Genomic DNA, 26,949 nt, shown 5'->3' on the forward strand with positions numbered 1-26,949 from the left:
CCCCATAAGATAACAGAGGCAACATTGTGTCCTCAACAAGAGCCAGCCAGCCAAGCCCCACCTGTCAAAAGAGAACCCCATGGATGGAGATTAGAGATGACAGAATCCAATGTAAATACTTCTTGGGAGCTCAGAGAACAACAGGGCCCGGCAAGAAAGCCACAAGAACAGGACAAGTTTCCAAGATGGAATCCAAAGAGACTGGCAGTTTAGTCTCATGATCACACACGGTAAGGTTCACGGTCAGCCAAGAAAATCACTTTGAGAATGGAACTTAAAGATACGAAGCCTTAGAAAGGAAGCATTTCACAAACTACCAAAGTGAGAAACACTTCTGCTTTTGTTCTTGCTGTTGAGATGACTGGTTTTAAAAGAGCCATATTGTATGTATAGACAAGGTATATAATCTGCACACTTAACAGTACTAAATCTGACCTGAGAATGCCTCTGAGGTGGTATTTAGTGTCACATGTGTTTTGCATATGGAATCAACAAATATGTTTGTATCTACTCAGGTACATGTGCATAGATATAGAACTATATTGATTTCCTGTGCAAGCATACATTTAAAGTATGTGGTATTTTCTTTTTCCGAGAACATAATACTGATTTATGAACACAAAACAGCTCATAGACTGCGATACAGACAGTGTTAGTAGTCAAGTGTCTAAGCAAAAAAAAATGATTAAAGTGAATACACAGACACAGACATACACACACACACACTATTTCCTTAAATTTATGGAAAATTAAACAGGCACAGGTGATTATTCTGAGCCAGCAGGAAAATGTGGATAGCTAGCATAGGTCGGAACAGCAGTGAAAAGCCCACGGTAAGGATCACACCATACCCAGCCACCGGAGATTTGGGATGTACACTTACCCTGAGCGTCTACTGGCAAGGGTGCACGGTGAGGAAGGGCGGGATACACATTTGACACAGAAAGGAAAACACAAAGTCAAACTGGTATCTGAGCTGTGTCTGCCTAACCTTTTGCTCATGGCTGGCACACTTACATTCCAGCGCCAAACCCGCATCCATGAGAAGATCCACCTCCAAGCTCCCCCGTCCTGTCTAATGCTCCTTCCTTCTCGGCCACTCCTCCTCGCCTTTGTACTTGGTAATGTCCACCGCCAGAGGATAAGAGTTTGCTCAAGAGCGAGAACAACAGGAACCCAGAAGAAGCCATTTAGATAGAGACCTTAGCAAGAAACGCTTTCAAGTATGAGTCAATATAACTTGGGGATGGAGGGATCTATAGACTTCTAATATCACAGTGGGATGAAAAGCAAAGAAATTAGAAAGCCTACATTCTTAATATAACAGTAAACATTCTACTGACATGGAACTCTATGCACACACAACCCGCTCCCCAGAATTTATAATCTCGGTTTTGCAGATACTGGTGAAAATAACAACAACAACAAAACAAAAACTACCTATTAAAGAGCTGACACCAGCATTTCAGCCTTCTTTCTCAAGCTAAGTCCCTGACTAACTTTAGTGGTTTCAGCTAGAAACAGAAGGACTCACCATAATTCAATGTTTAATTTTCCTTTTATCATTTCTTAGTGCTAAGGACTGAACCCAGGGCCTTGTGTATACTAGCTAACTGCTCTCCTGCCGCACTACATTCTCAAACCAATTTTTAATTTTAATTTAATTTTTTAATTTAAAAAAATGTGTGGATATAGCTAAGCTGCCAAAAACCTGCCTGCATGTGGGTTTGACTCAGAGCCACACAAACACACACACGCACACACGTACACGCACACGCACGCACGTACACACATGCACGAATGCACAAACAATGATGATAATACGAAAGCTAGTCATGAGAATTAAGGATACTGGTTTCGCACAGTAACATGTCAGAAGTAGGTAGGCAGCTTAAAGCACCTCATTTTTGATCCTGTTTCTTCACAGTTGGGATCCCAAAGACATGAGCAGGAAGTATATCTCAGTAACCCCACCTGGAGGTCAAGCCCCCTGGGGTAGCTCCACCTCACTTCTTCAGCTTCCTGTGGTCCTCCACTTTTTATGAATGCTGGTCTGATCCAGCGCTTAGACCCGAGCTTCTTTGAGGCGAGGGTCCGGCCACCCCTCTATGATTCCTGGCTTTGTGAGCATTTAACAAGTTTGCTTTGATGAATGAGAAAGCTTGCTACATGTATCCACAGATGGAGCCAATCCCGGGTCCATGTAAAATGATGCTGGAATAAACCTAACTGGAGACAAACCACTTAGAGTGTTTGATAGAAATACTGCCGTACTTAGACTACTGATCACCAAGCGGTAAAAAGAGAGTTGAATGTAAAGCAATGTGGTAAACGATTATGTCTGCAGAGAGAAGCAGGGGATACCAGCTCTTTACAAGCCACATACTGTACGAAGTGTCTGCCTCTGTCAAAGACAGGGCTAATGCCAGGCTGATCTGCACGAAGGCGTTTGAATTCTTCTAATGGAACGTTAGAAGAATGACCAGATTGCTGATCAATTTCTAAATAACAGGCAACTGAGTGCTGCCTGTCAGCACCTGAGAGTGACCAAAGTCACTTGGCTGCGTGAGTCAGGCTTGGGTCTCACGGGACACATAGACCCATGTGACATTCGTCTGCCCCAGCTGACTAATATCTCACAAGCAGAGTTAAGGAGCATGTCACTTGAAGTACATGGGCAGTCACAACTTGACCAAGTTTTCTATCAGAATGGGAAACTCCATCTAACCAGAACCCCAAATAACTCCCAGATTTCCCTTAAACAATGGCCCTTCCATCCCAGTCTCTGGCCAGACACCTGCTAGGTAAGCATCCCAAGATCCTGACAGGGTGACGACCCTAAGCCTTCTGGAAGGCTGGACTACTCCAGTCAACCAACAGTACGCTGAAAATACACTTAGGTGTGTTGGGGGAAAATGATAAAGAAATCAAACGTGTGCTGTGATTGTCCCTGTAACTAGGAAATCACCCAGAATGTTGCGAGCAGCTGGACAGACTGGTTCTAAGGGTACCAGCACAGGATCTAGAAAGAGGACATGGTTAGGACTTTAAAAGGAGTCCTTCAGAACCCCATGATCACAGACCCCCCCCCCCCCTAGCCTCAGGCCCCAACGCCCCAAGAAACCTCACCGTCTGATGCCAATTATTCCCAAGTCCTAGGGTCAGGCACTTTTCATGTTTGGTACAGCCAGCTCCTGAGTCTCGAATCATCCTCTGAGGCCTGGATGATCATTAGTGTCTAGGCAGCCTACACCGGCAACCAGGCAGGCCTGATTACCACAGCTTCCTTTAATGGTACACTGTGGCCAAGCCATTAGGCTGCACCCTGAAGTCCAAACTCTGCTAACTGGACAATGCCAGGGATGTTGAGTGCCAGGAAAACTCCCTCACCTCCATGCACGGCTTAGATAAATGGATGGTCTCCATCTCCAGGGACTTGAGGCCTCTGACAAGGGAACACTGTAAAGAGCTGAGGGAATCAGCTACTTTCTCCTCCCAAACCTTCTCTAAGCCTAAGCATCACGCCTGGACCACCTCCTCATGCCCGTTATCACTCCTCTTTCAGAGCTGGCCCGGTGTCAACCAGGTGGACAGGCTGCACTTCTGGGAGCCTCAGAGTGACGGACTATGGTAACACAGCCTTCACAATATTTTCTCGTAGACCCACAAAGATAATACAGGCTCTAAGTAATAGTACTTGTCAGGGGCTAGCTCCCAGGTGCCCTCATGAGAGAGAACGTGAAGTTGAGACACATAAGCCCCTCAACACATATCCCAGAGAAACTACAGCAGTCAAGAAGGGCAGAAGATTTTAGTGTCTCTGAAAACACTACTGTATTCATCTTGAAACGGCATAGGGTATTTGTAAGAACCAAAGGGACAGAGACCTTTTAAAAAGTCAAAGTCTAAAAAGCCTTTTCTGCAATCTTCACTGTTCTCCACCATCTCCCCTCTTGAATATGTCTTCTCTTTCCAAACAATCACTGCGTGTTGAGGAAAGGGGAAACTAGGGGCTGGGGTTCTCGCCCTACAAAAGTTGCTTTGAACAACCTTTAAACTCATTATCACCCATAGAACAGCCTGCCAGAAGAACCCCATTTTATCAATTGAGATACAACAAATTAAGGGAGCTGGGGCTGGAGAACTGGCTCAGGGGTTAAGGACCCTGGCTGCTCTTCCAGAGGACCCAGGTTCAATTCCCAGCACCCACATGCCAGCTCACAGCTGTCTGTAACTCCTGTTCCAGGGGATTTGATACTGGCACAGACATCCATGTAGTCAAAACACCAATGTACATAAAATAAAAATAAATACATACTTTTAAAAAGCTACCAAGAATTGCTGCTTTCTACTCAAGAGAGATTTTCCCATATTTTCAGACTCTGGGAAATGTTACAAATGCTTGCCATGTAGACACAGCTAGACTTTTCTCTTTAAGCCCCATCCAATCTGGAGAGGCCAAGATGGCTCCTGAATGTGACAAATTCTTTGGTTTGTCATGAGGAACAGGAGACGGGTAGGGAGGAGACGGCGTCCACCGGCCTGGTGTATGAATTTTTGCTGGTGAATCCTTGCACGCCACCCTCATGAACACACTAAAAAATCCCCTAGGCGGCAAAGACTCTAGGCTCCACTGCAGCCGCCGCTCATGCACCCGGGAGAGGATGTCAGAAATTACAGGCTGAAAGATGGAGAAAGAGGAGGACATCATTTCTGTGATAATGACACAGAGAATCTGCATAAAGGCTCCTCTGTGTTATCTCAGGGTTTCCAAGAACTTTTTCTATTATTATTATTATTATTATTATTAAGTACAGTATGTGAGAACCTACCTGGTTTTGAAGACAGATGTGGGGTAAGGACAAAGACTTAACCAAGGGCTTAACACTCATCCATGTCCTGCATGTTAAGAACTTAAGTGCAGGGACTGAAGAGATGGCTCAGCAGTTACGAGCACTGGCTGCTCTTCCAGAGGTCCTGAGTTCAATTCCCAGCACTCACGTGGCAGCTCACAATTATAACTACAGTTCCAGGAGGTCTAATGCCTTCTTCTGGTCTTCATGGATACCACATACACACATGGTACACAGATGTACATGAAGGCAAGACACCAATACGCATAAAATAATAAAGTAATTTTTTTAAAAGACCTTTAATCCAGGTGGGTGGGGCCCGCTCCCATCCTCTCCCGCCCCGGCCCTCCTTATCTAAGCAGGCCTAGGAATCACACAGCTCCTGGTTCAGATGTGTCACACATCTGCTTACTCTGAGTCACAATGTCATGCAAACTCATTGGTTACCTTTTTTTGCCTTCTTCTGCAGTTTCAACGTGTCAGAGGACTTCTTTTTTATCTCTTGGCGAGCTTTCTTATATTCTAAGAGAAAGCAGAATATTGAATAATTTTACCACTCTGTTCAATCTTTATTCTAGAAAGCATACTCTCAGACACCCTGCAAATAGCCTATTGCATGCAAATACACGCAAGATGAAAGTCACGTGACAAAGGAGCTGTTCACATGACAAACAGCGAAATACACTGAAGTCTTTCCCTGTCCCACCGACAGCAAGAACATATGCCATTGGGGATTGTTTTAATTAAAAAACAAACAAACAAACAAACAAACAAACAAAAAACACAATATATCTGTTAGAATTCAGAAAGACCGAGCAGTGGTGGCGCACGCCTTTAATCCCAGCACTTGGGAGGCAGAGGCAGGTGGATTTCTGAGTTCAAGGCCAGCCTGGTCTACAGAGTGAGTTTAGGACAGCCAGGACTGTACAGAGAAACCCTGTCTTAAAAACCAAAAAGAAAAAGAAAAAATTTGGGAAGATGGTCAATGTCAATGTTATTGACTTTCCCAAAGCTCTTGGGATCCTGAGATGTGTTTGCTGAAGGCATAAACGATCCAGGGCCAGAAGAGTTTTCTCAAAGCCCGATCCCATCCACGTCACTTTCACGCTCAAGCACACCCACGTGGGGCTGGTGAGATGCCTCAGTAGATAAAGCGCTTGCTGTGTAAGCATGAGGACCTGGGTTTTGATCCTCAGCACCCACAGAAAGTAAAAAGCCAGGTGTGTCCCCGAGCACCTGTAGCCCAGGGCACCTGGGAGGAGATAGGTGGATCCCTGAGCTCACTGACCAGCATGGATAAAACAGCAAACTCGCTACAGTGAAAAGAACCTTTCTCCAAAATAGGTGGGCAGCTACTGAGGAAGACAGCTAGCATTGACTCTAGCATTCTCAGGTGTACCCAGGGGCACGAGTGCACAGTTAGGGGATGCATTCTTCTTTTGGTGGCCTTCTCTGTTCCTTTCTGAGTTTCTCCCACGTTCCCTGACTCTCCGAATGGCTTCCTCCCTATCTGGCTCCCCTCCTCACTAGCTCTCCTCCCCCACTGCCCAGCATTCACTGCAACGAGACAGGGTCCCCTTCAAACAGCACCTTGTTTTCTAATTCCTCAACCCTCGTGCGCTCGCCTGCACCGCCATGGGACTCTGGCTTCCCCGTGCCCTAGCCTGCACCTTCCTGCAATGTCCACGTCTCCAAGGACAGTGATGGTGCCCTGGTGTCTTCCCCACGTGGGGGACGTGTAGCACACATAACCACTGATGGCAAAGTGAAGGAGGTACTGTCTCCCCATGCCTGAAGAGGTTGGCATTCGGATCCCCCGTGGCCTGTCCAGACAAGAGGCCACCTTACAGATATGCAAAGACTGATAAAGGGCCAAACATGTCCTCAGGCCCAGGCTGTCTCTGTTTTGTTGGGAACATGAAGGAAAACAGGAGCTGATTAGTACTTCTCTGTATACACTTGGGATGGACAGGAAGTGTATGAATCCTGAGCGTCAATCAATGGATTTTGTCTTACTGAACAAGCACAGGTCAAGTAGAAGCCTTTGCTGCTTTCTCCCTGTGATAGGGCTCAGAAAAAATCGCCCCTAGACAAGCTCAATACATCACCTTTCACGTCTCTTTCACAGTTAGCATTACTGTGTATTTACCGAACTAATTAAACGTAAACTATCAATTCTTTCTCCATCTGTAAGATAACATTCACATAGTTCTATTTTCTTTCACCAAATGAAACCTCGGCCAGACACGTGTGGTGAGCCTCAGAAGATGGCAAGCAACGGTTTGATTAAACTCAGTGGGAACAGAAAGAAGTTCTATAAATTTGTACACAGCCTTGATGGGTCCTGAAAAGCTTAAGACTTAAGTATTGTTTCAAACACAGGAGCCTGGAAATATGGGTCAGCAAACGAAAGCATTAGCTGTTCTTCCAGAGGGACCCAGGTTGAAAAACCAGCACCTGCATGGCAGCTCACAACTGTAACTCCTCAGTGCACACAGCTTTTGTTATTTTACAAATTATTTCGTGAAAATGCTCCACTGAAGTTCGCTCAAGTTCTCCAGTAACACGGCTCCTTGTAAGAAGGAATGCATGTCCACCAGAGCCTATCATCAACTAAACTTCTAAAACCAAGATGGACTTATGTATTTGGTGCCACACAGGGAATGCAGGGGAATTCAATCACTCTGGGTGCCTGAACATGAAGAATGAATGATCTGGACAGATGCCAAGTCCCCAGTGGTCACAGATAGCTTGTAGGAATGTGGGGGAAACATCTTCATTGTCACACCTAAAATAAGCACAATCAACTGTCCCCAGGACCAGCAGGTGGCCTATCTCAGGAGCCACCTTACATGGTACAGCCATACTCTCAGAACACAGGCTGTCTTCACTAAAGCCTGTGCGGTGTCTTGTCATAGGGTTCCTTATCCCCTGTATTAGCTGATAACACAGCTACCTTTCTATACATCCCAGGACACCCAGCAAGTAAAGAACCTCAGAATTAGCCAGCTATAGTGGCACATGTCTGTTAACTCAGCACTTGGAAGGCTGAGGCAGGAGGATCATTTGAGGTCAGGAGTTCAAGATCTGCCTAGGCAGTGTAGTGGGTCCTCATCTCAAAACCAACCCACAGATGAGCCAGAATGATCTACACAAGGAACAGGTGTTATTATGGTCCTTTCCTGTAGGCCCGTGTGACAGGACTAAAACACATCATCACATGACAGTGACCAGTGTGCTCTTTCCTCTGCTGGGAGCACCTAGCTCCGTTTTTCAGAGCCATCAAGATCCCCATGACTAGCTAAAGGAGTCCACAAGGCCTTCTTACCCAACAGAATACAAAAAAAAAAAAAAGAAAGAAAAGAAAAGAGAAAGAAAAAAAAAAGGCCAGTACCTGGCAGGTGACCCAAGGTCTGTTTACATTATCAGGGTAAATGCTCTGAAACGCCTTAAGTTCAAATGTTTGGCACTGAACCCACAACCACAATACATATTAACTTGGGTGACTGAGAAAGCACAGAGCAGTCAGAAAGACAGTGCTCAGCAGTGCTGTATGCCGGACAAGCACCACTCACTCCTGTAGAGGGAACACTAGGGAGCACTCCTCCCCCAAGCTGAAATGCCTACAGGACAAGGAGAGACAGAGAGGGCTCCGAGCTGTTTTGGTGACAAGAATAACCCACCAGGCCTGTGGCACCTGCCGCAGCAACACTCACAGCCACCGTGCTCCAGGCCCCTTGCTGTACCTTTTGCGTGGTCCTTGTCCAGCTGGTTGGCCACTTTCTTCCATTCCTCCATTTGTTCTTGCAGTGGGTTTATCAGGCAATCAATCAAAGCACTTTTGCCAAAAGATAAAGAACAGGAGAGATTAAACAGGTATGTCCTGTTCTCCAGATACATACTACATCAATGGCGGCACTGCAGGGATAAAACAGAAGCATCTGCAGTTTGAGGACAGCCTGGATTACCTGGCAAGATGCTCCAAAGGATTTACACTTAGTGGTCAAGACATACTTAAATCATGTCCCTGAAACAAATAATAGCAGCATAATGGCCCACCACTGGCTCAGAAATGCCAGCTTCAGAATGAACGGCCTTGGTCTCCGGATACTTTTGATGACTATTAAGGAGACATAAATACAAGCTGGGTTTGTATACCATTAATCCCAGGAACTGAGAAAGCGGAGACAGGTGGATCGCTGTGAATTCCAGGACAACCTGGTCCACAAAGTGAGTTCCAGGCCAGCCAGAGATATCTCCAAACGGGCTGGAGAGATGGCTCAGCGGTTAAGAGCACTGACTGCTCTTCCAGAGGTCCTGAGTTCAATTCCCAGCAACTACATGGAGGCTCACAACCATCTGTAATGGGATCTGATGCCCTCTTCTGGTGTGTCTGAAGACAGCTACAGTGTGCTCATATACATAAAAATAAATCAGTAAAAAAAAAAAAAAAAAATGACATAGAGGTGATGAGCTGGAGTGACCGCTCTCCTTATTTACTCTGCTGTTTTCCAGCCAGCCCACATTAAAAGCCAGGTTACAGGAAGCCGGGGTCACCCCTCAGGCCACAGAATGGAAAACACTAAAGGACAGAGACATCGGAGCCTAACTTTTGCCTTCAAAGATTTGGGGAGGAGAGAAAGCATTAATATCCTTTTTAAAGACTCCAGGGTGCTGCCAGGCACTCTGGACCTGAAGTTATAAAGACACAGTAACTATGCAACCTGGACGAGGAGAAAGATGGAAGAGACCAGGACATTGTTACGCTGCAAGTGCCGGTTTCTAATTGATGGCAGAGAGGAGATAGATGTCTGGGTGCACCTGTGTACGCTGTGTAGCCCCTCCCAGAAAGAGAATGGCAGACAATCCTACTGATCTGCTTGGGACATAAGGGCCATCAGAATTTAACTAGTGACTCCAAGTCACTGGGCCAGCTGCTGTCATTCCACTGTATTCTGGGTTCCTAATAACTGGAAGGCAGGTACCACTCCCTCTTGGGGGCTATGTAACCATCCTGGGGGACAGGGCAGTGGGGCAGGCGGATCTCATTCCTTCCAAGATGCCCCTGTGAGAAGGAGCCTCAGCAGTGTGTACCATCTCCACAACTGGTGGGTGGTAAGGAGACCCGTGAGGCAAGGGCAGGCTCCTGGGGCGGGGGCTGGACTAATGGTTCTTCATTTCGACCCAGTACTAGACCCAACCCTAGCACACAGCAGTTTACCCAACTTATGCAGTGACTGAGCAGCAGTGGAAGGAATGGGTTATAGGGACTCAAACACTACTGGGTGCTGTAAAAGGAAGCATGCCATGTCACCGCATCCCTAACCTGACACTCTGGGATAGGGCAGGGGATGCTCCTCACCTGGAGAACTGCCTCAGTTTGGCCTCGATGCTCCTGTGCCGCATGCACATTCTGGTGAGCGCTGAGCCGATCTCCCGGGTACCACCTGGAAAAGCAAAGGAGGCCCGGTTGAGGAGTGGGGGATGAGCAGGAATCCAAGACCAAGCACGGTTTCATCACACCGTTGCAGAACCCAAGACACTGCCTTCAGAACTTCTCATTGCACATGTCTGCATATACAAACACACATGTGTAAATCTGTATCACATGGTGTGTCTGCATATCATCCAAACTGAGGTTACTCTTACTATAATCATGTGTAATGTTTTCTGTTCTGAGATTCTCCATTCATTTTTGTACTATTGATTGTGAGTCAGAAATCCAGGCCAGTGACCTGAATTCAACACATGGTGGAGGGAGAGAAAGGACTCCTGGAGATTGTTGTCTCACACACACACACACACACACACACACACACACACACACACACAGCTCATGGAAGATGGCAAAGATCCCCCACCCCAACCCACCCCATCTGCTCAAATGACCCTCAAGGCTGTTTTGGAACAGTTAAGGGCTACTCTGGTCCATCATTTCAGGGTCCGTGCAATTCTACAGTAATAACACAGTCACGGAATATTTTTTCACTGGACACTAGTGATCAAGAAGATCTCTGAGTTCAGCAAGTGTGGGAGGGAGCTAAAACATACTTTGATTTTCCCAAGATTCCCATCATGCCTTCCCTTCAGGAGCACCACACCCTTCCCAAGATTAGTTTTTAAGTCCTTCTGTTCCTCCTACTTCTGGAAAAATTCTTGAACCAGAATTTACTGGGATGTGTGGAGAATGAACTGTAACCTCAGCTCAGAACTGCATAAGGACCCTGGGAGGTACAGTCGACGGTGTTAGGAAAATACAAATGTGTAGCTTGTGAAACTGGGGGAAGTGTCAAATAAAACACTATTTTTTGACCAACAAGAGAAAGCCACAGGAACTTACGACAGGTTTAACCAAATCACCAGGGGGGATAAATCCCTCTTATGAAAACCCATGATGTTACGCATGTTACATGTTGTTCTGTTGTATAGAAATGTTTGTCTGTTGGTTCAAGTGCCCCTCACTTTCCATTTCTGCAAGCTAAGAGCTCTCTACAAGCAAATAACAGTAAAATCATGGCTATTAAGTAGTAATGGTTCAGCTGAGCATGGTGGCACAAGTTAGCTGCTCACAGCACCTGGGAGGCAGAGGCAAGCGACTCAAAGCCACCATGGCCACTGTGAGTTCAAAGCCAGCTGGGGCTAACCAAATCTGGATGGATGGATGGATGGATGGATGGATGGATGGATGGATGGATGGATGGCATTCCCACTTGGGAGGCAAATCCAGCAGATCCTGTGAGCTTCAGGCCAGTCTGGTCTATACAACAAGGTCTGGACCTGCCAATAAGACATTAGTGAGACTCTGGTTTTTAAAAAGTGTGTGTGTGTGTGTGTGTGTGTGCGTGTGTGTGTGTGTGTGTGGTCTGTGTGTGACTATATATATTCATATATTCCCAAAGGCTACATTTTCAGGGAGCTCACTCAGTCCTCTCAGTCAGCAACATTTAGGTCTGGACCCACACAGAGTCAGTAGCAGGACTCCTGTCCTATACTCAGGCTTGAGTACTGAAAGTTACCTTCAGATTTTCCCAGAAGATCAAAACCCACACTTTACTGCTAACTAACCTGCTGTAAAAGCTGGAGCAAAAAGCAAGTGTAGTCCCAAGGCTGGTCTGGCATCTAAATTGTGCCTTTGGGGGCTGAGGATGAAGGTCCATCAGGAAAGTACCTGCTTAGCATGTTATGAAGCATTTGGGCTCCATGAAACTACCATGGTACCTATAATCTTCGCACCCAGGAGACGGATGCTACAGAACCAAACATTCAGTCTTTTTCAACAATACAGCAAGTTCAAGTCCAGTGTGAGATACATGGGCCTCATCACCCCCCAACCCTCCCCACCCCCCACCCCCGAAAAAAAACAAAAAACAAAACACCTGGCATTCTACAAAGTGTTTGTGCCTTCCCACTAGGATCACCACTAGAGGGTGCTATTCTCACATGCGCCATCTGTCTCCCCATCTGCCTGTTTTTAGGGTTTTTATTGCTTGTGAACAAAGGTGAGGAATGAGGAACGCTTTTTCCCCAGGAAAAGATATCTTTTCCCTGAGCCTTCATTTGATTAAAAGTTAATAATGTGGCTACACAGGATATTGGCCCACTTATTCCCTGCTGCAAGGAAGGTAGACCAAGGCTTTCCTAGGGGGAAATCAGTAGCAGCTATCAAGAAATGCCCTAAAAATAGCATACACTCCTGGACCCAGCAACTCTAATACTAAGAATTTAACCTGAGGAAATAATGAAGAAAAATGGCGACTCCTTACCTGGGAGGACAATGATTGAAATGTTTACAATCTTAAAAACTCCATTATAATGATTTAGTTAAATGAACCGTGGGGCACAGACACCCAACCGAACAGGACACAGCTATTTAAAAATAGAATTATGTCACTTGGGTGCTGCTTAGAGTATCTAAGTACTTTTCACATATTAAATCAGTCAATCCTCACAATATTCTCAGTTGTGTTGACAACACTGCTGTGCTCGGTCTACAGACAGGAGAAGACCTTTAAGCAATCTGCCCAAGGTTACAGGATTAGTAAATGCCACCCAAGCAGGCTGAATCTTCTGGGTTTGTGCATTCAATTGTAGTCAGTTATGTGACACTTCATATAGACAAAAAAGATGGCGGGGCTCAGAGGACGACCAATGTCCTCATCTACCCACCAGCACGGGGGTGAGGTTTTGTTCAGTCATCTCTCAGAGTTTGATTCTTGAGTCTAGATGTATATACTTGGTGCTGAATGACTAGACTGCCCTGGCAAAGCCAGTGCAGAGAGCTAGGTGATACGACTCTACTCAGGGCTAACCTCTACTTCCATGTCCTTGAGATAGAGTTAGGGGCTGGAAAGGATCATGCTGAAGGCCAGTCCCCACACTCCGTTTTTCTGTCCTATTATTTCAGTGCCTTCCTGATGGCTTCCGTGGATTTATTTTATCCCCAGGGCCTTCCAGAAGCTATAGGCCGATACCTAGCAGTTTCTGAACACAATGCCCGTGCCCACCACTGTGCCTCAGCACAGGAAGCCACAGAGAAGGCAGGAAATGAAGAGACATAAAGCAAACCTCCTACCAGCAGTATCTGTGTAAGTGGCACAGGGGCAGCAGGCAGGTGACATTCCCTGTGGACCCCATAACCCAGTGCTGTTGATCTTGGCAAGTATGGGTCACCCTAAAAACAGAACTATTTTTAGCAACAGCTGATGCTTTGCTGACCTTTGCTAGGACTTTATAAAAAAAATAAATAAATAAATAAAATAAAAAATAAAAACCTCAGCTGGTTTGAATGGGAGGAAACTGGCCAGAGCTACAGAGACAGAGGAGACATCTGGAAGAGGGCCAATCTGACAGTCGGAGGATTTATGGAATCACAAATGGCTGGTTTAGGCACCTGGCCACCCTGCAAGAGTGGACAAGACCTTGCTTCTTGAATGAGGGAATATTTATTATTTGGAGGCTGGATAAACAATCCATTTGGGCTTTTTTCTTTATTCCCTAGGGTACATAGGAGGCTTACATTAAATATCTTCCTCCATGTGTTCTCTGTGTTATTTTTTTTAATTAATTTTTGAGATAAGGTCTCTTGATGAACCAGGAGACTGGTCAGTGAGCTTCAGGGCATTTCCTATCTTCTTGTCCTCAGAGAGGACTACAGGCGCGTGCTACCACCACACCCACAGTGGTCCAAGGTGCGCGCGCGTGCGCACACACACACACACACACACACACACACACACACACACACACACGGTAACCCTAGGATGAAGGCACCGTCATTGCACCTCAGCTGGGCTTGCTAATAAGCCACACAGCAGCTGAACAGAATAGCCAAGGCCCAAACCCTGCTTTGTTTGACTGATATCAGAAGACTTCTTCCAGCTATGACAAGCTGCAAACATCCCCAACTGAGGACAAAGAGCAGCATTTAGCATCACAGACAGAATACAAATTGTTTGTGACTACTTCTCAGAGGGTGGGAAGGAAACCGGGAGGGCAAAGGCCACGAGCCACTGTTCCTTCCTCCAAACAGTAGCCCACGTGGCTAAGGCCACTAGAAAGGTGGTGTCTATCAAGTGGCATTGTCGCATCCTTCCAAGCTGCCTCATTTGCAGGCGCCTCCATCCCCCAGCACAGCAGGGGCTGTATGGGCAGAAGGCCTGTGTGAGCAGGTGGCAGGGGAAGACTGAAAGCCAGTTTGTCAGGCTGGATTCTGCAGTGGAGCTGGGAAGAGCTGAGGAATAGATGAGGAACTGCTCTGGCCAAAATGTGAGGTTACAGTAAGTTACTGTGTGTTGTGGCTGCCCTGCCAGAGGCTAATTAGGAGCCTGCTAGACAGGAGAATAATAGTCTCTGGAACCTCCCAGAAGCAGGACTCAGTACAGGGCAGTTCCACGGGGGGCACAATCTCTCCCCTCTGGACTGGACTATTGTTTACAGCTCAGAGCAGCCTTCCACCCATCTTTTAAGACATTCTTTTGTAGCCAAGGCTAGACTCAAGCTTGCTAAGTAATCAAGGGAGATCTTGAACTTCTAATCTTCTTGCATCCACTTCCCAAATGTTGGGATTATAAGCGTGTGTGAATCCATCAGCTTGGGAATCACATGCACGGCCTTCATGTGTCCTAAGCCAGCTCTAAATGGTCATTTTTATGCTCTGAGCATTAGGGGATGTTTCACAGCATCCTAGGTCTCTCCATGAGACGCCAGCGGCACTTGTCTGCCTCCCCATGACAACCTGACGTGTCCCTCTCATAATCTGTCATTATCAAAGCCATGAAAACCAGTAAGCCAGCAGCATGGCCAGCTGCAAAAGAACAGAAGTGAGAGGTAACTTGCATTCTGCAATGAAGCAAACAATCCACTTGTCATTAAAGAAACATTGACTTAAAAGCACACGACTGGCATTCTCTACTGCTTATGTGCAGGACAAAATATTGGGAAAGGCTAAACAATTGTGAAAGAGACACTAGAGTCCATGGTGGGTAGGATCTAAGTCAAAAGAGACTAACATTCATGAAGTTGGAAAATGTCTATTGTAGGACCCAAAAACTTGGAGCAGATGTGGGGGAAAACAGGTTCCAGCCGCTCCAAGTCAGGGCTACCATCTGGACACTTAGCTAGCAAGGAACAGTCAGCCCCAAAGTGTGTCTCTGAGGATCCTGATACTAGACCAAAACGGGCTGTGTAGCATCTCCAGCTGGACCACTACATGGGGACCCGCACCTCCAGCTGGAGCACTACATGGGGACCTGTACTGCATGCTCTGCTCACCCATCACACGGGCGGACTTGCTTCCTTGGCAATAAATTTAAAAAGATCTAAGAGATGGCTACCACCCACTCCAATACATCAAATCCGCATGTGAAGCCACCTGCAACATACCTTGCCAGAAATATTTCCCCAAATCTGTTTCCTCTAAACCAAAATGTACCTGTTGAGGTAAACAATGTCCTCTCCCCCACCCCCGCTGACCTCCAGGAGTTTGGAGATTTCTTAGAAGTGCCCCCATCCTTGCCAAAAGCCCCATGGCCACAGAATTTCTGCAGTATTCTTCACAATCCTTGACGCCCAGTCCCTGCACTAATCCCTGCCATAAGCTAAGCCTAAGGCTGAACTACAGGCTGAACTACGGAAGAATGAGGAGGCCCTCCCTCCCATTAGGTGGTCATATGGCACTGGTAAGGGTCTGACTTGTTTCAACTCAAATGCTGACAGCTGTATTCTTTTAAAAATATAAAAATAAAAGGCAGTATGTTGACTACTGCTGTTTCAATGTTAGAGTCTCTCACACCCTAACATCAGCTATAATTTCTAATTTGTGTTTCTTGCAAAACATCTTGAGCAACGTAAACTTTTATACCTTGTCTGCCTCCCCAGTATGTGCACACATGCACGTGCAATGGAACTCGGGCCCCATGCATGCTTTCTAAGTGCTCTGCGGCCGAGCTCTGCCCTCAGACCGATTAACCCCCCTCCACCGTTACCTCATGTGTGCTTTGATAACAACTGTTTCCGAGAGGAACTTGATTTAATCCTCTCTTTCTAAACACTTATCCTGTCGAAGAAACAAATCTTGATCTTTACACCATCTTCCCAAGTCTGTATCTTGCATGTGAGCTACCAAACAAGAGTCATACAACTAGCACATACAGGTTTGGGAGTTTGGGGCTCTTTGTTAGGCTTGCAACTCAGGTGGGAGAAGCTGAGACACACTGGCGAAGCCACCAGCTTTGAGTGCACCAAAGGAGGCAATGGTGTATTTTAGAGACAGAATAAGGAGCAGTACCACATCGGGGCCAATTACGCAGGGCCAAGTCCTCAGAAGGGGGAAGACAGGGCAATTAGCTCTGGTCAGACTGCTGCATGTCTGTTACAAAGTACCAGTCAACCTGTAAGCAGCCTACCTCCCCCTGCATGCTTTACTCTTCTCCAAGGAGCTGAGAAACCTGGGTGAGGAAGGGAAATGGATAGTTATGGGGTTGGCTTCCGTGAAAGCCAGAATCATTCCTTCAGGCCACATTATCTGCTAGACTCACTGGAAAAGACACTCTGACAGCCATTCATTCACAGACTGTCTGGTAGCATCCAAAGCTATCATGGTCAACCTGCTCTAGACCACCTTAACCCTTCTGCCCCACCCTCTAACCAGGCAGGCGTCGGTCCTCACCCAGCTCTGCAAGAATCCCGGCTCTGTATCTCCCTGGCTGCTCATTTTTATATTGCAGAGCTCCAGGCGATTACGTCACCAGCTTCCTTCCAGCCAACAAGGATAAGGGAAGCTCTTACTGGAATGAAAGCCAAGGTGGTCGTGGCCCAACTCTGCAATGGCCTGGCTGGTTGTGATACTCTGATCTCTCTCTCTCTCTCTCTCTCTCTCTCTCTCTCTCTCTCTCTCTCTCTCACACACACACACACACACACACACACACACACACACTCAGGCCCATTCTTGGAGAGCACCAAAGACTCAACATTTCAGGTCACCTCAGCCGCAGCTGGAAGCTTTGCCCAGTGCTGCATAACGGAAGCTACCTCAGCATGCATCAGCTGTCACTCTGGGGTCGTGGCTGGGTATACCATTGCCACCAAGGGGATGCCTGGAGGCCGGCTCTCACCTCTGCTGAAACACCTCTGAGCACACAGACACGCACTTACACACAGACATGTGCATAAATTCATTTGAGGATCGAGCGCCAGATTCAACCCTGAAGCTGGGAGTCCTCTCCTCCCCCAGTCTCCTGATCTCCTGATCTCCTTTGCGTGTCTTTCGCTACAGGACAAATGAAGGTTTTGATGCAGAGTAAATGAGAATGCCATGTGACAGTGAACCTGACTTCTAGCAGCAAAAGGGAGCTCCATCCTCGAGCCTGCAGCAAGCTAAAAGCCTGCTTTGCCTACAGACTGAGTACAAGGAGCAAAATCTAAAGGCAGTAGGAGAATGAATGACCAGATAGAGAGCACTGGCTTCCATACAATAGCTCTATAAGGGCTACTCTGGCTGGTGGGACGCACATCTGCCAGAGGCTCTTTAAAGCACCTCTGATGACCTCCAAACCAGGCTAGGTGACCCCTCTCCGTGGCAAAAGCCAGAGTGACCACAAAACAGAATTAGGAAATGTACCTTAGCCTGATTACTGTGCTACGGAGTGAGACAGCCCCTAGTCTGACAGCAAACGTCCCCTCCCTGCAGATCGACAGTGATACATTTTCACGGTGACTTTGAGACCAGAATGTACAGTGTTAGCAACGGACCTGGCAGCTGCCTGCCACCCCTGCACCATATTCCTGCCTGAGGATGTGGGGCAGCTCCTGGTGTAGAGGAAGACTTCCTCCTACAAGGCGGTTTCTATACTTGGAGAAAACTGTTCCACGTTCTCCAGAGCGTCTTCTCTGGTTTCCTATCAGGGGGCCAGCATTTTCACTGAAGGTCAAAGTGTCCACTCGTGATTTTAAGAGCAACTGAGTATCAAGCTGTTTCTTCGAGATTCACCTGCACTTTTGTTTTTATCCTTGTGACGGCTAGGTGCAAAACTGGGCGAATGCACATCCGCTGGTACCCTTGATCCAGGGAGGAGAGACCAAGAGAAGAACCGGCTTCTAGTACTCCCCATTATCATACAGATCCTCTACCTTAGACGAGGCTCCTCTCAGCGCAGGCAGGCACACATGAGCCACTGCAGAGTGCCCAGTGCCCAGGTCAGCTCTGACATTGGCTTTAAAACCAATCTGAGCTCTTCCCTATATACTGTTATACTCTAGAATGTTCCTGCAACAGTCTGATGCCAAGGAAATGAGCACATAAGACATTCATGTCTTTTAATTTACAGAGAAAGGCTCCTTAGGCCAAAACTTAAAAAAAAAAAAAACCCACAATCTTAAACCAGCTTTTCAAAAATAAATCGCTACAGCCCTTCACAAAGGGGCTGCTACTTCCTCTTGACCACAATGGTGATCCTACGGAGCTGTTTCAATCTTCAAGGAAGAGAGACACTTGTGGAATTTCCCGTTTTTTTATTTCAAAACAAAACACTGTTATTCAGCAACTGTACACAGCTGAGTGTGGATGGAGAACCCAGCTGTGGCTAGGGGCCACCAGTACTGTGCACTCAGCACATTAAGGGATGGTCAGCATGTCATTTCTTGAAATCACTGGTGTGCCGCCACCCAAGCTGGAAGATCCTGCAAGCTATTATCAGCTGACAATTTTACTTCAGTGTCTCCCACTTCACAACTTTTCGGAAAACAAAAACCACACAGTCCCACCACCATCTGGTGCCTTCAGACCAACAGGCACGGGATTTTGGCATGTGTGGTACCAGCAGCCACAAAGGCCAATATTCTGCTTTCTTTGTTGCTGTTGAAAAGCAACATGAGATTGGTTTTACAGAAACAGGAGCCGTGGACAAGCTCACACTGTGGAAAACCAGGACAGGAGCAAACAAGATCTCGTGGGGCTGCCTCCCCAGTGGGAAACCCTGAGGACGTCTCCCAGGAAGTACGGCAGGCTCCCCGACATTTGCTACCATGATCTCCCACTGCCATGGTCAGTCAGCCTCTGCCACGCGGGCACAGAGAAAGGCTCTTCCTGGAGCCAGGAAAGGGACTGGAGGACGCCTGCTCGGCCAGCGAAGCAGACGTGGCCTGATGGATGAACCACATGTCATTCTCTTAGTTGCCAAAACGTGACTGTCGGGGAGGCTGACCGTAGCCAGCTCTGGGTTTATATCCCGGGCAGCCTTCACGGTGTGTAAGGTCAGATCATTTAGATGGTAGCTAGAGGATGCGTGACTGAAACAGGAGTCTGAGACCGATGACTAGCTCAAACACCCGTACCCCGAGACAGCATGGGCCCTTGAAACCTCCAACACCTACTCATCGGGTCACATCCATGTGCTCCAGGCTATAGAGACTCTGCTTGTTTAAGGGGCCTCTGTACACCCCAAACTGGGCCAGAGTGTGTAAACTTTTGTCATCTCTCACCTAGCTTACTAGAATTGCTATCTCCTGAGTGTTTGCAATGCACAGTCTAAAAAGAAGGAGGAGGAGAAGAAAGAAGAGGAGGAGGAAGAGGAGGAGAAGGAAGAGGAGGAGGAAGAGGAAGAGGAAGAGGAGGAAGAGGAGGAGGAGGAAGAGGAGGAAGAGGAAGAGGAAGAAGAAGAAGAAGAAGAGGAGCAACTACAACCGAGGAGCTGGAGAGACTGCCAGGCCTTAAGAGCAAGTACTGACGTTACAGACCTGAGGTCAGCTTCCAGCACCCATATCTGGTGGCTCACAACTGCCTTTAACTCTAGCTCCGGGGAGATCTCCTGGCCTCCAAGGTCACCTGTACTCACATGCACACACTTGAATACATAAATAAAAATAATGAAAAATGAAAATCCCTTAAAATGTATTTATTCAGTGACTGAGAGTTTACCAAGTTTAAGACGGACTCACCAGAGGTTAGAATAATTCAACCTTCAATTCCTACAATGTCTCCTAACCCCTGACCCCCACAAACGTGGGGCACATGTAGCAGCTGGTTCTTTTCTAGGGGTCATGCCCCCTTCCTCTTCTGCCTCTCCGTCCTCTTGCATCTCACTCAGCAACCTGAACTAACAGGATGCAGAGAAGAGGATAGCAACTATCAGGGAATGATTTAAAGCTGGGTACTGCTCAGCCGTCATGAACAGGACAGGAAGCTGCTGAAGCCCTGGGATTGTGGGGTGGATGGGCTGGCCCGGTGTTCTGAGAGGAAGCATAACGGCCTGTGCTGCTCTGTCAAGGTCATGGCCTGACCCCCAGTGACAAGTTGGGTCTGATTTATGGCCACTGTGGGGTTTGGAGAGTGGCTGCCAACAGCTGTACTGTCAGAGCGTCTTGCTGCTTCCCGCCCCAGTCCTGGGGAAAGGCAGGTTAGGGTCTAGGCAAAAATCTACTCACCTGGACTGATTGATTGTTTTTTAAACTTAAACACAGAAAAAAATCAAGGATGACTAACAAGTTTCATGTGGTGGGTTAATTATCATCACGTAGTAATGGCTGCATCTGGACAAACTGGTGACAAACCAGGGCTTGGGTGGCTGGAGGGAGGGTCTGCACAAATGCAGGAACAGCACAAGGCTGCTTCCCCTGGGCTTGCAGCCCTAGCACTAAGTCAGGGAACAGCTTAGTAAAGACTTCAATATGCATAAGGGTTGCCATTCCTCAGGAGTCAGGCTGGCGAGGGCACGGGGTCAGCGTTTCTAACCAGCTCTCCAATGATGGCGACTTGCTGCTAGACCGTAACCACACTATGATGGGAGGGGCCAGAGCATTTTATCAGTCCATATGTTCTGCCAATTCTGAGAACATCGGAGCCCTAGAGATGAGTGCAGGTGCACCAGATGCCCTGGCTTTGGAGGAGAAACACAGCAAATGTGACTGATTACCAGGCTGTGATCCAGAAACCGTGGGGCTGGCTGTGGGGGCGAGGCTTCTGTCTTCACTCTCCCTCTCCCACCCTCGCTTTAGTGTCTCAGTCCAAACAAGACAGGAGCTCTCAGCAGGGTGCCCTCCTACCAATGGGTGAAATTACAACTCTGGTCTAGGGAAAACAAGCTTGGGGTACCAAACTCTGCCTGATGGAAAAGTGGTTCAGAGGAAGACAGATACTGAACAGAAAACAACTGGTCCCTGATGGCCTCTCCCCTCTCATTTCTTCGGTGGTCTTTAGAGTGATACAGAGGTAGGGCCATTCTCCCCCACTGAGTAGAGGATTAGGTTAGCTCAGGGGCCTCTGGCGCCTATACATAATGTGGGAAGTTGGAGAAAGGGGTACACGGTGACTTTTCTCGCTGCTATAATCAACAGATTAGAGTTGTATCTGACAGATGCAACTAAAGGGAGAAAGGCTTTAATTGGGTTTGGGTATTGAGGATCCAGTGTGGGACGGAAACGATGTCACTCGAAGCCTGAGGCAGCTGGTCACACCGTCTGATAGGGAGGCAGTGGATGAACCCCAGTGCTCGCCTTTTCTTCTTCTTTTCTTTCTCACTGTTAGGGTGAGTCTTCTCCATGCAATTTACCTACTCAAGACGCTCCCTGAAAGACATGCCAGAGGCTTGTCTCTGGGGTGATTCCAGATTCCGTCAAGATGACAGTGCTAACAATCACAGGAGGAAATGCTGAACCTGAGAGACCAGGGTGGTTGCTGGTCTGCACCTTTCCTCTTTACTGTCACAGTCGTCATGTTGACCTGGACTTTCGGCTCCATAGTGACCTCCTATGGAGAGCAACCACTTCCAAGCCATCCTTGAATTCTGAGTGTCTAGCCAGGTGTTACGGTCTGGGAGGAAGGCTCAATAGGTCTTTGCAAATGAAGGAGGAAAAGGAGTAAAGGGGGCGGGGGTGGGCGGGGAAATTAGCTACATGGGAACCAGATGGTTCCAACATTTTGTTAGCTGGGATGAACGTGAGCTACTAGAGTAATGAATGACTACAAGTCAGACCCACTCATGAGACCCTTCTGTCTGCTGTGGGAGGACCAAGGGACGCAGGATCTCAAGACCTTAAGGCTGTAAGCTACGTCTCTGAGAGTAAAGGTCACAAAAATGTGCTCGCAAAACAGCTAACTGAATTATGGATGCTTGGCATAGGCTATTCTGCCTGCTGTTCAAATAAAGTCAAGTATCTACACACCTACTAAAGGCAGGATAGTAACAAGAGAATAACAGTTCTTCCTAAAAGAACACGTACAGAAAAAGAGAGAGAAATGGGAGCAGGCAGAGGACTATTCCCCCAGAGGATAGAACCGGGCCCATTAAAATCTTCCCAATAATCAGAACTTATTTTTTGAGAAGAGAATTACCAACAACCTCAGGAAGAAGTGTCAAGTCCCTTCTATGCTATTAGAAAGCCTGGCTGAAAGTAGATCTGTTACCATGACAACAACTGCTTGCCAGAGGATGAGGATGAGGGACCTACCGAACAGTATTCTCAACGGTGACCTGCAATTTCTTGTAGTCACTTTGTAAAGAAGCTTCAGCATCTGGAGTTGGGGTAGCTAAAGGCTGGGTGAGTCTGCATTAGAATGACATCAGAATTTCCTCAGTATCCTTGATAAGTGTGACCTGGCTCAGAGGAAGGATTGCCAGCTGGGCTGCTTACTCCCAGACTTGATGACTGAGGACAAAAGGGAATCCAAGATATGGAAGGTACATGGAGCTCACTGGCTAGCCAGCGTACTCAAGACTCCAGTTTCAGAGGAAGACCCTACCTCAAAAAATAAGATGGAAAGGAACAGGGGAGGACTTGGCATTAACTCTGGCCTCCACGTACACATACTCAGAGTGTACACACAGAGAAATAAACAGAAACAGAGAGAGACAGAGTCAGAGCGGAAGGCCTAGTCTCCAGGTCTCACACACACCACTGGTTTCCAGCTATCCAGGCCACTGAGAGAGAACTTTACAACTGTCACAGCTACTCTGAAGAGAAATAACACCAAGTCACTTGGTGGCATTCTGTGAACCAAACAGGATGGAAGGGAAAACAACATAACTGTGCCCCTTTTATCTACATGTGACAGAGCACACGTATGTGCACACACAGCCACCGAGAGCCAGCAGCACAGAGCTTGTGGGACGATAGTCACCTCTGCAGTCTCATAGGCAGCTAGCCTCTGGGATGCCCATTCAGCCTTAAGGAAGGAGGCAGAGGTTACTGAGGAGGCCTTCAAGATGAGGACATCCTGTTAGTAAAAGAAGCGGTTCACTAAGAGACAAATACTACACTGTGTCTTCTGCTTGTCATTCTGCTTTGAGTCATGCAGAGCTGTCAGATCCATAGAATCAGAAAGGAGAATAGTGGATACCAGGGCCTGGTGGAGGGACGTACACAGGGAACAGACTCTTGATTCTACAAGATGATAAAGTTCTGGAGATATGGGGCTTGCCACCGTACATATGCCAACCGCTTATGACTGTGTGCCAAGGAACGGTTGATACGTAAAGTTAACCACATGTGCATTTACAGTTAAAAATTAAATGTGAGAGCCTCGAAGAATCCCAGCTGTGAACACAGCTTTGGTCTCTGCTCTTGGGATGGCTATGACAAAGAAGTCAAGGGGAGACTAAGAAGGTTCTCCCTCCTTCCCCGACCTGGTCAGCACTGGATCCTGACATTCAGAGTGACACTGGCCCTTCTCCGGAGTTCCCGATGCTTCAGTATGCTGGGCCCAGGGCCTCAACTCTAGGCCCTTCCACGGTCCCAGGTCTCACACTCCCATTTGCACAAAGGTCTTCATGGTCCTATGTCACCTCTGTCCACATGGTGCAGCTGACCTGCTGTGAAGTCAGAAACACTGTGAGCTCCCAGCTTCCGTCATGGAACTGTGACAGAGTCTGGGATGGTGTGCACTGCTCTGCTGTGAGTGTGGAGGAGGGACAGTGGCTCAGGTCCTGTCCTCTCTGTGTTTCCTGTTGCTGGTGCTTCTGTGGCTGTTGTCAGTCTCCTGCTCAGGGCAGTAAAACCTCCCTATCTGCTTCAGTCCACACTGCTGGAACTCAGATCACCAGTATATTCCATGCATTCTGACATCCTGCACTCGGCTGGATGACGTGACAAGATCTCAGGAGGTCAGTGCCGAGCACAGAAGGGACAGAAGTGAAGGAGGCCACCTCTACCACCAGTCTCAGTTAAGGTGCAAAGAAGCACACCTACAACAGTGCTTCATACCTTCTTACTGCTGTGACCCTTTAATACAGTTCCTCATGTCGTCACTCCCAACCACAAAATCATTTCGTTGTGACTCCCAACTGTAATTTTGCTACTATTATGAATCGTAATACAGATACCTTATATGAAGGATATCTGATATACAACCCTAGTAAAAGGTTCATCTGAACCCCACCCCCCAAAGGTTGAGAACCACTGTGTAACGCCGCAGACATTAAGATGTAAGGGGACCACAGGCACACAGGGAAGAGCAGGATGGTCCATACTCCCTCCCCCTCTATCCCTTTCTGAGTATGGAGGGATTTCTGCAGTTGCGACTTAGAACCAGCAGCGATAGGATCAGGGATAGACCTGAGCCCTTCTCAGTTCACTCCTTGAGCACTTAGCCGCTGAAAAGGAAATCTTGATTGCTTTGTCACTTCTAATTCTGAAACCTTTATGAGCACAGGGATCGGCTAGCGAACAATCAGAAATCCACGCCTAAGGGCGAGCATTCCAGCTGACCTCTGGTCCAAAGCAAATCCTGACATTTCCCAATCGGGATTATGTAAGCAAGCAGCTAAGCAACAGCTGGAACGGCTGTCTGGTCAGAGTGCAGGCAGGGGGGGCGGGGCAAGAAAGTGCCCTTCAGGCAGGTTGGCAGCCAGTGAAGGAAGCCAGGAGCAGTTTCAAGGAGGGGGGGGGGGGGTCCTCTGCCTCTTCTCTACAGAGCAAGTCCCCACCAAAGAGCCACAGGATTCCACAAGTTTCACATTCAAACCCTTGGCATGTAAGTAATCATTCACTCCTTAAATTCATTAACCTCAATTATCCCTGGCCAGCCAATTACAAAAGACCTACAATCCAGTTCACTCACTTCTTATGGCAGACCTATGGCAGCTTGGAAAGTTCTGGAAAAGTCATCTGGGTATTGCAGAAGGGATTTCACCTAAACTAGAAATCTTCAAGAGAGAAATGCTTTAAACGTGTTCTGATCTGAGGCATTCCAGATAGAGGGCAGAGGAGAGGCTCTGATCCCTAGCCCTCACCCCAAGCCCCTGGGGCCTTCTCAAGACTCATACCAGAGCTGGCCAGAAGTTACAGACCTCAAAGGCCTGAGAAAGCCATATGTCGAGTGGGAATAACAGACTAGGAATTAGACAAGCAGACAGACAGACAGACAGACAGACAGACAGACACCAAAGACAGCAAACGTCAGGCTTCTTCATCCTCCTGACCTGAGGCTCCTCGTAGCTTTGCCACTATGCTGTACTCACTTTCCTTGAGGCAACCTATGCCAAGCAATCTAGACAGACTAGGTCAGTGTGTGTGATAAGTCATATAGGGGAGGAATGCTCCACTTTGGAAGACAAGCAGGTAGAGAGACAGCAAAGTGGTCCTTCGAATGGCTTCCCCGCCCTGTGTAAGGCATTCTGTGAAAGTGTCCCTTCTACACAGACTCGGCCCGAACTCTTCTTAAAACAGCATTCTTGACATCATAAACCTCCTTAGTCACACAGCTAACACAGGCCCTGTGCTTCCAAAGCCCACGGTCAGACCCACTGCTGCTTAAGTCAGCGAAGCACCTGCTGGTCTCTATGGGGGCAGTGCAGAACTGGCCACCACCTTCCAGGTACCCACTCTGCAAACAGCAAAACGCCCCCAGTACCCTCCCTTCTCACAAGACTTCCGGCCTGCTTTCATGCCTTGAGTGAACACTGGCCATGGGCTCACCATCATCACATGACTGATTCCCGCCATGCACAGTGTTTTCATGACTACAACTGACCAAACTACAACTCCGGCAGCTGGTAGAGGAGGTACAGCAAGCCGCTCCAAAGTCACACTTGCTTTCCGGCACTGTGTCTGAGCAATGACTACAGAGGACAGGGAATCTAAAGCCATTTCTTTCCGTCTGAGGCTCTTCACGTGTGCCTGCCCTGCTGGGGCAGCTCTCTGTTAACAAAGCTGCCTCCTTGCAAGCAGACACAAGAGGAGTCCTTCCAGACGTGAGACAAGAAAGGAGACAAACAGGAAGATCATCTGTTAACAAGCTCACTGATGTATGGTTTGGAAGAAGAAAGAGAGGGGACGCCACACTAGTCAGCCTCCCTGACGCCCGCATACCTTCCATGACACTCTACAGTGACAGTGTGTGGCAGTTTAGGGTCTGATGGCTGCGAGACCTGAGGATGGAGCGCTTTGCTGCCAATGATGTAGACAGATGTTTCCTAAGTTTGCTTTTCTCGTTCTCTGTGTACAAGCTTAACAGACGTAATATTTGGCTGGGGTAGATTTCACCCCAACTTCATGGAGTTGTCATCTACTAAAGTTAACAGGGCAGAGCTGTAAAATGTTCTTTTAAGCTGGCACCTGAGTCTTCTCGGGAAACAAGAGTTGTCACTGACTGCCAATGCTACAG

At 47.6% G+C, this 26,949-nt stretch overlaps 1 protein-coding gene across 5 annotated transcripts in view; it reads right to left on the minus strand.

The window, feature by feature from the left end:
- Positions 1–26,949, minus strand: part of Mtss1 (MTSS I-BAR domain containing 1) — a 140,779-nt gene that overhangs the window by 21,481 nt on the left and 92,349 nt on the right. For all 5 annotated transcript variants that reach the window (XM_028753892.1, XM_028753891.1, XM_028753890.1 and 2 more), the window contains exons 4-6: positions 10,216–10,300; positions 8,600–8,691; positions 5,301–5,375 (exon numbers count right to left, since the gene is read on the minus strand). In XM_028753892.1, coding sequence (XP_028609725.1) covers positions 5,301–5,375; positions 8,600–8,691; positions 10,216–10,300 — 252 coding nt within the window. The remainder of the gene's footprint in view (positions 1–5,300; positions 5,376–8,599; positions 8,692–10,215; positions 10,301–26,949) is intronic.

The sequence above is a fragment of the Grammomys surdaster genome, unplaced genomic scaffold (assembly GCF_004785775.1).
Source record: "Grammomys surdaster isolate TR1022 unplaced genomic scaffold, NIH_TR_1.0 125974, whole genome shotgun sequence".
NCBI classification, from domain to species: Eukaryota; Metazoa; Chordata; class Mammalia; order Rodentia; family Muridae; genus Grammomys; species Grammomys surdaster.